An 11,068-nucleotide genomic window follows, 5' to 3' on the forward strand; every position below is an offset into this window, starting at 1 on the left:
TCAGCTCCATGGACTGAGAAGTTCGGAGGTAGGGGAACGAGTGGAGAAAATGGTTTTTACTGCTGTGACAGGAACATCTCCATAGAGCTGAGGTGGGGGAAGATCTTAAATGAGAGCTGCTGGCTGCAGGCACCTGTGGGAATTGCAGAGGCTCTGAGTGCTCATCCTGAGCATCCTGTCAGAAAGGCCATACCCTGGCCAACCCCTTTGTCCACTCGCTCTCCTGTCTGTGCTGATCACAGCACATGTGGGGCCATGGTTGGTCCAGACCCACGGGTCCAGCTGGGTCTGTGTTGTGCCAGCCTCAGCAGCTGATTTCCAGCAGTGCTCTGGAAGGCTCCCCCTCCACCTCTCTGGGACTGCACCTTGGCTCCAGTTTGGGGTTGGTGTTGTGTCTCCCCTCTCACATAACCGTTTCTCTCTCTCCCACCCAGCTTGTGACTGCCACCCAGTCGGTGCAGCTGGCAAGACCTGCAACCAGACCACTGGGCAGTGCCCGTGCAAGGACGGCGTGACTGGCCTCACCTGCAACCGCTGTGCCAAGGGCTACCAGCAGAGCCGCTCGCCGGTGGCCCCCTGCATCAGTGAGTGTGCCATGCCTTGCCCTGTACTCAGGGACCCCCACGGGCACTAGGGGATTCTCCTTGGCCCCCCGCTCACCTTGGATGGCTTGTGGTGGGTGGGAGGCTCAGACAAGAAGCTGTGTGTCCTTATGGATGTTCTCCAGGAAGTGGTTGAGCAGGACTCTCTGATCACTTTCTGGGGTGACCTGGGCTTCAACTGCCCCAGGACAGGAGGCTCTGAATGATCCCTTGGACCAGTGCTTCCAGCTGGCTGAAACAGCTCTGCTGGGTCCCATCCTTGGTACAGCACGTGCCCTCTTCACCCAGCTGAGCCCTGAGTGTGGTCACTTTTGGGGCAGGGCCAGAGCCTGTGGTCAGCATAAAACTGTGTTTATTGTCACAGTGGGTTTGAATTTGACCCAAGTGGCAGAGGAACAACTTCCCACCCTGCAGCATTTGCTGGGCTGCTGGAGCAGTGGCAGTGCGGGTGACTGGTGGAGCTGGCTCCTCTCTCTGTTTCTCCCCAAATCTGAGTTTAGGAAAGAAATTCCACCAGGTTTTCCTGCCAAGAGTCCTGAGAAAGTGTTACCTTTTCCCACATTTACCCCTGTGCTGGGCAGCCTGAAGCATGCTGAGATCAGCTAGGCACCCATCTGATGTTCAAACTGAGTTCAGATGAGCTGAGCACCTGGGGAGCATCCATCACTGGAACACACATCCTCACACAACTACTTAGGGCTCTTGGGGATTGCAGAATTGCAGCCTGGCCCAATTTACTGAAGTCTGTGCATCTCCAGGTCTATTCAATGGTCTGCAATGGTCAGGTCAGATTCATCCCATCATCTCTCATTTGTGACCAACAAAATCTCCTTGTGGCCCATTTTCAGAGGGCTTTTTCCCAGTTTCACTCCCAGAGCTGGGGATCTCATCCTTAAGCTACCTCTCCCTTTCTTTTCCAGAAATTCCTGCCATCAACCCCACCTCCCTGGTCACCAGCACAGAGGCACCTGCAGGTAAGTGCTCCATGTCCCTGGCTGAATCCATGGCCCAGCCCTGCCCAGAGACCTGGGGGCAGATTCCACCTTCCCTCTCCCTGGACAGCACAGGGGAGAGCTGTGCTCTATACCAAATAATTTGGCAAAAACTTAATGGTAAAAAATTTTGGTGGAAGATGTTAAAGTCTTGTGTATTTCGGGAAAGGAACTGACTAAGATTGATAGACTTTTTCTGGAAAGCTTTCTCCATTGCCTCCAAGGAGGAGAGCAGGAATGCAGCCCACTGGGGCCTCGCTATCCCTTGGCAGGTTAAGGCAGGGATTGTGGCATATAGCACCAGTGGGTGCTTAGGAACTGGCTTTGTTTAACCTACTTTAATCAGTGCCAGTGCAAGAGGTTTCTCCTCAGTGTCCTTGGCCTCTGCGAGACCCCTGCTCTCTGGGAGGTGCTGGGAAGGTGGGGATCTGGAAGGTCTCAGGCAGGCTCTGGGGTTCCTGTGCTGAGGCACAGGCTGCCAGGTCTCCCCTGGGATGTGGGTGACATGGTGCTCACCTCATCCAGGTCTGCAGGAGTGAAGGGTCTGGGTATGAGCTGCTTGTCCTGGCTGCACAGGGTGATGGGACCATGGGTGATGGGACATGGAGGGATGAGTGTCACTGCTGTGGTCACCCAGAGAGAGGTGACAGCTCCACTGACAGACTGTAGGCCTTGCACAGGCAAGGCAGGCATTGCTGCAATGGTCCCCAAAGCTCCTCAAGAGCTGCCCTGTTTCCCCAGATTGGAGTGGGAAGGTTGGCATCTCAGTACAAGCTGCAGGGTCACCTGCTGTGTTCCTGCATAGGCTTTGCTGGGGCTGGGCACTGCTGGGTGGGGACACGAATGCTCCCTGCACTGATGGATTACGGTCCTTCTTGCAGCCTTGCCAGGGCCCAAGGTCCCCTCCAAGTGCCCTGAGCTCCCACCGTGTCATGGCACATCCCAGTAGCACCAAGCAGTGCTGTGCCTGCTCTTGGATCCAGTGCCACCATTCTCAGCCCTCCAGTGCTGCAGGATGCACCTTGCAGGGTAAAGAGGGCTGTAGCAGGGCTTTCCTTCCCCCCTCCTCCCCTTTCTGCAGTCCCCTCAGCACTGCAGTGAGCCTGTTTCCAGCCATCCCAGGTCTATCCCCCTGTAGGGATTCCAAGCCAGGTGGAGGGGGAGAAGCTGGGAAAGAAACAGCCCCTTCCCTCCTTGGGCCACCCCTATTCCTGCTCTCCCCAAGAGCCCAGTCTTCCCCTGCATTCCACTGTGGTGGAATAGACATCCCGAACAATTCTCTCCTCCGTGCTATGGTACGTGGTCCTGTGGAGACAGCAGGGCCCCCTCCAGCCCATATTTAATAAGCAGCTTCCCTGTGCCCTGACTGGGGTACATCTCTCCCAAGGAAGCCTACAGCCTTCTTGGAGAGCCAGTGCTCTCTTTGTATACAACTCTCCAGCTCCCCTTACCATGGCCACCTTGCCTTGGCAGTGGAAAATGCCAACAGCCTCTTCCCAGGCTGGTGTGTGCCTAGGATGTGCTCTCCAGCCCTCTGGGAACATTTTCCAGGACGGCCACTGCAACTCCATGCATGAACTTGCTGGCACGAGCCGCAGGAGAGAGCCAGGGATGAGGTGTGTTGAAGAGATGGAATTTTTGACCCCTCACAACAAGGCAGACACTGAGTGGCTGGAGCATGTCTTGAGAAGTGAAAGGAGCTGGGGAAGGGTCTGGAGCACAGGTCTGATAAGGAATAACTGAAGGAGCTGGGGAGGCTCAGTTTGGAGAAAAGGAGGCTCAGGGAGAACCTTCTCGCTCTGCACAACTCCCTGACAGGAGGGGCCAGCCAGGTGGAGGTCAGGCTCTGCTCCCAGGGAACAGGGACAGGACAAGAGGAAACAGCCTCAAGTTGTATCAGGGGAAGTTCAGGTTGGACATCAGGGAAAATTTCTTCCCTGCAAAGGTTGTCAGGCAGTGAACCAGGCTGCCCAGGGCAGTGGTGGAGTCACTATCCCTGAAAGTGTTCAAAAAGCGAGTAGGTGTGGCACTTTGCAATGTGGCTTAGTGGGCATGGTGATATTTGGTTCAAGGTTGCACTCAATGATCTTGGAGGCCTTTTCCAACCACACTTTACTCCTCTGGCAGGAATAAAGTGTGTGGATGGGGATGGAGAGGGGAGATGCACAGGAGGAAGCTGTAGCTCCTTGCAGAGTGGTGCTGGCTTAGCACACGTGGACCCCAAGGAGTGGGCAGAACCTGGGACCTCTGCACAGCTTGGCACCCCACCCAGCACTTATGGGCACTGCTGAGCCCTCACAGCCCTGCCCCTAGAGGCTCTGGAAAAGAGGGGGTGTTTTCAGGACAGTGAGGAGCAGCCCTGCCTGGATCTGGCAGAAGTTTCACTCCTCACTGTGGCAGAGGGGGAGAAATGACGCTTGGAGTACACATCCTGCCCAACGGGAAGATGCTGAGCTGAAGTGATGATACCACTGCTGGGGGGAGCTGCATAGGACAGGGCACACCACCACCACCTCTGCTCCTACCTGCCCTGCCCAGCCTGCCAGCTGTGAGGAGGGAGCTGGGAATATCTTTGGGAAAAGGAAAACAATGGGGGGACGGAATGAGAGATTTGGCCGGTTTTATTGCCAAGAGAGATTGCAGCATGGAGCAGAGTTAATCAAGGTGACTCCCCTCCGGTGTTTTATAAATAGGATCAGACTCACAATGATGTCTGAGCTGTTCAGCTGCGCAAAAATGAACAGCAGTGGCAGAGAGCTGGGTTGTTTGCTCTGTTTTAGCAGAGCAGGTCTGCCTCAGACTGCCTCCAGTTTATCTGTGGGTTTGTTGGTTTAAGAGTTCTGGCTTCTAGCTCAAATACCCTTAATGCAAAGTATCTGCCTCTGCCCAGAGTCTGCACCACTGGGGGATCAGAGGACTTGGTGGGGGTCCTGCTGTCCCCTTTGCTAGGGGGTATCGGAGATGGGAGGTGCCCTGGCTGGCGCTGCCAGGGTTACCTGCACCTGGTGGGCTTGTCCCGCAAGCAGGGCTGCCAACAGTGGTCCTTTCTGCCCACACCCTGTGCCTGTTCCTTGATGCCCCTCGGCTTACATCCCTCTGCCCCAGGAGCCCCCAGCTGTCCCTGAGCAGGGCACTCCCCAGGGGGCCCTCAGCACCTCAGGCAGCCTCTAAGCCCCTTCTCCCCCCATTTCCCCACCTCCAGCCCTGCCTCTGGCAGCAGGTGCTGGCTGCAGGAACAGGGGCACATTGTTCAGGGGCACCTGCCATGCTCAGGTGCTGGGCTTCCCGCCCTCTCCCCACCCTCCTCCGTGCTGGGGTTCAGTCCCTGGGTGTGTCCAGGCTTTTCACTGACATTGCCATCTTTTGCATCAGTTTTCCCAGTTTTCTCCTGCCTTTCCAATCTTCCAAAGCCTTTGAGGTCCAGCTTTGATGTCTGTGTCTGAGCAACTGACTGGCTTGGTGATGAAACATCCTGGGTCCACTTCTCATATTTTTATTATTACTATCTTAAAATATTTTCCACTTAATGGAAAAAAGTAAAATCCACGTTCCCCATTAGCAGAATTAACAAAACTCATGGAGAAAAAATCAGAGCCTTAAGGGAATTCAAAGTGAGCAGCAAAAGATTTGCAGCCATAGCACCTAATTAAGTTACATCTCTCTTAAAACAAAGTATTTCTTTTTTTCAAGGAGAGGAGAAGTAAACCAGATGTGCAAAGCTGCCACCTCTCACACACGTGCTCCCCCACAGGGATGGGGAATGCCCACACCAGGCCAGTGGCTCTGGTTATCAGCTGCCTCATTTCTCTGCACCATAGCATCTCCCAGGGATGCAGCAGCGTTAGAGCTGGGGCTGCAGCATGTCCCAGGGATACATTTGTGCCTGGGATGGGGCTGTAGTGAATCCCAGGGATGCAGCAGTGTCAGGGATGGGGCTGTAGCATATCCCAGAGATGCAGAAGCATTTCAGGGTTTGTGGGTGCACTTCTATGCCATGGGCTGTGTCAGGTCTCTGCTGAACCCTGCCCTTCTGTGGGGCCTGACTGCCCCATCCAACTGCACCCACACAGCAGAAGGGAGGCTGAAGCTTCTCCCCACTGCCCTGTGGAATGTGTAAAGTCATGGGCTCTCAGGGCCTGTTTGTGTGAGCAGCCCCATGAGGCACACAGCATCCCAGTGCGCTTGGGAGCACGGAACCATGGTCCGTAGCTGTGTTGTGATCAGGACTGGGGGGCTGAGATCCTTGAGCACAGCCCTCCCATGGCAAAACCCTGCAGGAACAGGACAGGATGCTCAGGAAGAGGCAGTTTGGGGAGGTGCAGGCAGGATCCATCTGCCCTGACATTCCTTGCCACTTTGCAGCCACAGCATCCATGTCTGCCCCACACCCACTGATGGAGGAGGCCATGTGCTCAGGGCCAAGGAATGGAAATGCTTCCAGTTATTTGGACTTTTTTTTTCTTCCCAAGTTTCTTAGATAAGTGGAGCAGGAATTGATTTTACATTTGAGGAATGTTCCTCAGCACAAAGCCGTGGTTCAAAAATCCCCAAACTAATCCTAAATTGTTAATTCCCAACACAATTTTCTGGCTCCTTTGAATCACAGCGTTATGTTGTTAATCATGAGCAGGAGCCCAGGGCAGTTACAAGATTTCTTTCTGCATCTCTCTCATCCCCATTGCCGAGGGAAGGGGGCAGCAAGCTGGCTGAGACTGCCCCACAGCCTGCTCCCACCACCCATCAGCCCACACTGCACCAGCCCAGCACTCATCAGCCAGGCCATGCCACCCTCCTCCCCCGCAGCGCCCATGTGGTATCCGTGGGAAGGCCTGTGGCAACTGATGCCAGGTACAGGACGGCTTCTGTGCCCCTTTGCCTGGGGAGGAAAAGGTCTCCTGTCCTGACAGGTGCTCCCCCAAATAAGTGGGAGGCTATCTTCAGAGTCCCTTTCATGGTGCAGGAAAGGATGGAGCAGTCTCAGGGGACATGGTGGGGTCTGGGATGGAACTGTAGGGTATCCCGGAGAACACAGCAGGCTGAGCCTGAAGCTGTGGCACATCCCAGGGGATGCAACAGGGTCCAGGCTGAGGCTGTAGCATATCCCAGGGATGCAGTGTATGAGGGCACCTTCAGTGCCACCGCCAAGCACTCCAGCACACTCAGCAGCCATCCCCTCCTATGGAGAGGCCCTGAGCCCCCTCTGTAGCCACCACGGCTGTTTCAGGGGAGGCAGCAGGGCCAAGGCAGCTCTGCCAGCCCAGGCAGAGGGGCAGCATGAGGGGGCTGAACAGAGAATCAGAGCTCATCCTCCTCTGCCAAGAATTAGCTTCATGCTGCACTGCTTCTATCACTGACAAATTTGGAACAGGTGGCATGAAGTCCCAGATAAAAAGGAGTTGGTCGGAGAGGAGAAAAGCAGAGCCCAGGGTGAGTTTGTGCTCCTGGGCTTTTCTTTCCTTATTTCTCCTCCTCCTCCTCTTGGCACAGGCTTCTGTTATTCCCAGTCTTGCCTCAGAGCTTCGCCTCCATCCCCAGTGATCACTGTAGCAACCCACAAAGACCACTTTAGAGGCTGCTGGCTTTGTCCTGGGACATGGGGCCAAGCCGGAGGGAGAACCTGCAAAAGGCAGAGAAAAGAAGAAAGATGGGCTCAGAAAAAAACATACCATTTGGAAAGAGACAAATTGAGATGTTCAAAGGAAGATGGCAGAGTAAAGAAAGAAGAGAACAGGGCTGCTTCGGGCAATTGTTGGGATCAAAGGCTTTGGGGAGAAGGAAAGAGGCATTCCCTGCCCTCCCTCTGCTTGAGATGCAAATCTGAGGGCTTTAGAAATGCACAGAAAAAAGCTTTCTGGAGGACAGGAGCCTTGGGGGACAGCAGGGTGATGGAGGACAGCCTGATGGCCTCCTCAGCCCCTCTGGAGCAGCCTGAGCAGGGGATGCCTGGGCAGCAGGAGTGGTATGGTAGAGAAGAGCCACTTCCCTCACCTGCTTCCTTCCCACAGCCTGAGTCCCCTTCCCCAGTTATGGGAACCTATGAGGCACAGGTCCCTGGAGGGGCTGCCCTCTGAGGGTGCTTCCCAGTGCTCTGGCCCCTGAGAGCTGAATCACTCTGACGATCGCGACTAACTTGGTCTGGTGTCAGACCTGTCTTTGGATCTGCCCCCTGTGGGGCTGATTGTGAGACTGGTGCCAAATCCTGTTTTCCCACATCACCCAGGACTGCAGGGTCATAGCTGTGACTCTCTTGGCCATGGCCCCTGCCAGCCCTCCATGGAGGCAACTATCATGTCACCTGCATTCCTCCCGTACATCCCTTTGTGTGTCTGGAAGGAGTCCCCAGGCTTCCTCCACCACCCCTGTGCTGACTTGTCTTGCAGGACACTGTCACCACAAGTGACAGAGTCTGCTCAATGCACCCAAGGCCACTTGGTTCCTCTTCCTAGCTGATGTGGTATCAGTTGTTCGTGCTGGTCTTTGAGTCCCTAGCCCATGAGGTGCCAGGGGAGCAGCTAGACTCCACAGACCCCCATCACCAGCATTGCTTAGGCCCTGACTTGGGAGGAGACAGTACCCACCACTTTCTTCCAGGCTGGGTCTTGCTGCTGTCCCCTCCACCCGACTCCCTCCTCCCCTGTGGTGGGATGAGTCCCCACATGCCTAAAGCCCCTCAGTGCTCAACCCACTGTTCTTCTGCTGCAGACTGTGACTCCTACTGCAAACCAGCCAAGGGCAACTACAAGATTAACATGAAGAAGTACTGCAAGAAGGACTATGGTAAGGACCTCCGACCTCTATGAGCCACCCTGGGCTCTGCCCCAGAGGTAGATGAGGGCTGGCTGTGGCCAGAGGCAGGAGGGTCAGATGAAAGCATCCATGGGGTGGGGGACACTCCATATGGAGAGGGGTCCCCAAACGAGCCCTCCCAAAGTTGCAATGGATGAGGCAGGTGGGGCTGCAGGGGAAGGGCAGTTCCTGTCCCCAGCCTTCCTTTGGGAAGCAAGGCAAAGCATCCTCCATCACTATTCTTCCCCCTTTTTTCCCTCAGTGGTCCAGGTGAACATCCTTGAGATGGAGACGGTGGCCAACTGGGCCAAATTCACCATCAACATCCTCTCTGTCTACAAGTGCCGTGACGAGCGGGTCAAGCGTGGTGACAACTTTTTGTGGATCCACCTCAAAGACCTGTCCTGCAAGTGCCCCAAGATCCAGATCAGCAAGAAGTACTTGGTCATGGGGATCAGCGAGAACTCCACTGACCGACCTGGACTGATGGCCGACAAGAACAGCCTGGTCATCCAGTGGCGGGACGCCTGGACACGCCGCCTTCGGAAACTGCAGCGGCGGGAGAAGAAGGGCAAGTGTGTGAAGCCCTGAGGGGTTTGCACCCACCCTGTTCCCCATGTGCCCAGCCCAGCTGGGCACTGCCAGACTGCGCCCACAGACTCTGTACATATATATAGTGTGAACGGACTGTCTATAGTGTATATTTTGGCAATGGTTTCCTGTTGTGTGCGTGTGCACGGGTGGGTGTGTGTGTCAGTCCTTTTCTCTAAGTGTGTATTAAAAATAATGCAGTAATGACAAACCTTTAATGAGGAGCAAAGTGGAGCGAGGTCCTGTGGGTGCCTGTCACCTGAAGGAGCTTGAAAGTGATTGGTGTCCTGCTCCGGGCACTCTGGAGCTCATTTTCAAGGCTTATATATTCTCTTTAACACAGTTGTCTTCTGCCCAGTGTTGACATCTCAGTTGACAGCTCTCCCTTCTCCAGGGTATGATTCTTCCTCACTCTGAACATGTGCTCACCCTGAAATGCTGCCAGACCTCTCTCTGCCTTTCTCCTTGCCCAGGAGGAACAGGAGGTCAGAGTCTTCTGTCCCTTATCCTGATGTGCGGGCAGGCCGAGTGGAAACTGTCCAGTACTGCAGAGCGTCCAGCCCCAGGAGCTCCACCAGGAAGGACAAATAAACTTTTGCAAGGCCTGATTCCCTGGTGACCTTGGGCTCATGTGGACTAGTGCTGCTGGCTGGAGCAGGACCTGTGCAGTGCCATGGGAGGAGCCAGGCCCTGGCAGTGTGCTAGTGGCCACTACCAGGCAGGACTGTGTCCACTAGCGAGAAAGGGACAGACTTGGCAACCCTTGGTTGCCACTGTCCTGCTGCCTAGTCCAGACAACCCAGTGAGAAAGACCTGGACACACCATTTTCCCCTCCCATGTCCACCTGCTCCATCTGAACATGAGCTGAACTGGACAGACTGACCAGAGCCATCGTATATCATCATCCGTCCACCCAGGTGTCTGTGCCTGTATTCTCACCTGGTACCAACTGACATAATTTCATCTGTTTCTGTTGAGATGACACCAAGTGGCCATCTGCCTTGGTGTGCATCTTCCAGAGCTGGCCAGACTGTGTACTCTCCTGGGAAGAATTGCTGTGGCCAACGTTGTCCAAGGAGATGCACAAGGCAGAGGTGACAGGAAGAGAGAAGAGTTTTCATTGATCCACCTCTAGTCTTTTATATCTTCTTCATCGTGTATTAGTCTCTGGTTAAGCAGACACCAGTATCTTCCCATGTTGAGATTGTAGCGGTCTTGGCTTAATAAATACAAATAGAAATAATAGGTGCTATGACAATAGATATTCCTTTCCACATAAACCTTGCCTTGCTTATTGAATGGCTCACTGAGGGGTTGTAGCCTACATCACTTCCAGTCTTCCAGTCCATTAGGATGAAACTTTACCCTTTGCAGCCCACGGCAACTTGTGTGGACTCCCCTTTCCATGGTGTTGCTTCTGGGCTTCAGCATTCCAGGGTGGTGCTGGAGCTTCCAACTGAAGAGACTAGTGGAGCACTGTTGGGTTTCAGGACAAGGGAATTTGGGGATTGAGGATCTAGGCCCTGGGGATGTCTGTGTGGACATGCAGGTGCATTGGTGAAGCTGCTGCAGATGCTGGAAGTGATGTTTCAGAGCTGTAGAGGGCCTGCAGTGCCACTGTTCAGGTCCCATGGGTACTTGGATGCCTACAAAAGACATGGGCAGAGATGTGGGGAGGCCAGAAGGGGCAGAAGATGAGGGGCAGTAGGTATGTGGGACCACTTGGGCTTGGATGAGCTGGTATTATCCTCCTCCCAACACAGACCTTCTTCCCTCCTCTGTCTGAGCTGAGGGGACCCTCCCATCCCTGACTCCTCTTGTTTGGATTGTCACAGATTATTAGCCTCTACCACGAGATGGCTCTTGGTGTAGTTGAGTCACCCAGTTCTCCTCTTCCTCCCACAGCTGCTTTCACCAGACTTGCCCTTGGCTTAGGCTCACTCGAACCTCATGCACCCAACAGCCACAGAATCACAGAATGGTTTGGGTTGGAAAAGACGTCAAAGATCACCTTCTTCCAAGCCCTGTGATGGGCAGGGACACCTTCCACTAGACCAGGTTGTTCAAGCCCCAGTCTGGCCTTGGATACTTCCAGG

The 11,068-nt window shown here is 54.5% G+C and overlaps 1 protein-coding gene across 1 annotated transcript in view; it reads left to right on the plus strand.

The window, feature by feature from the left end:
- The window catches only part of NTN3 (netrin 3), a 22,886-nt gene extending 12,669 nt beyond the window's left edge, over nucleotides 1-10,217 (plus strand). The window contains exons 3-6 of the mRNA XM_014890261.2: nucleotides 435-584; nucleotides 1,523-1,576; nucleotides 8,297-8,371; nucleotides 8,643-10,217. Coding sequence (XP_014745747.1) covers nucleotides 435-584; nucleotides 1,523-1,576; nucleotides 8,297-8,371; nucleotides 8,643-8,971 — 608 coding nt within the window. The 3' untranslated portion in view covers nucleotides 8,972-10,217. The remainder of the gene's footprint in view (nucleotides 1-434; nucleotides 585-1,522; nucleotides 1,577-8,296; nucleotides 8,372-8,642) is intronic.
- The last annotated feature ends 851 nt before the right edge of the window (nucleotides 10,218-11,068 follow it).

The sequence above is a fragment of the Sturnus vulgaris genome, chromosome 16 (assembly GCF_052056855.1).
Source record: "Sturnus vulgaris isolate bStuVul1 chromosome 16, bStuVul1.hap1, whole genome shotgun sequence".
NCBI lineage: Eukaryota > Metazoa > Chordata > Aves > Passeriformes > Sturnidae > Sturnus > Sturnus vulgaris.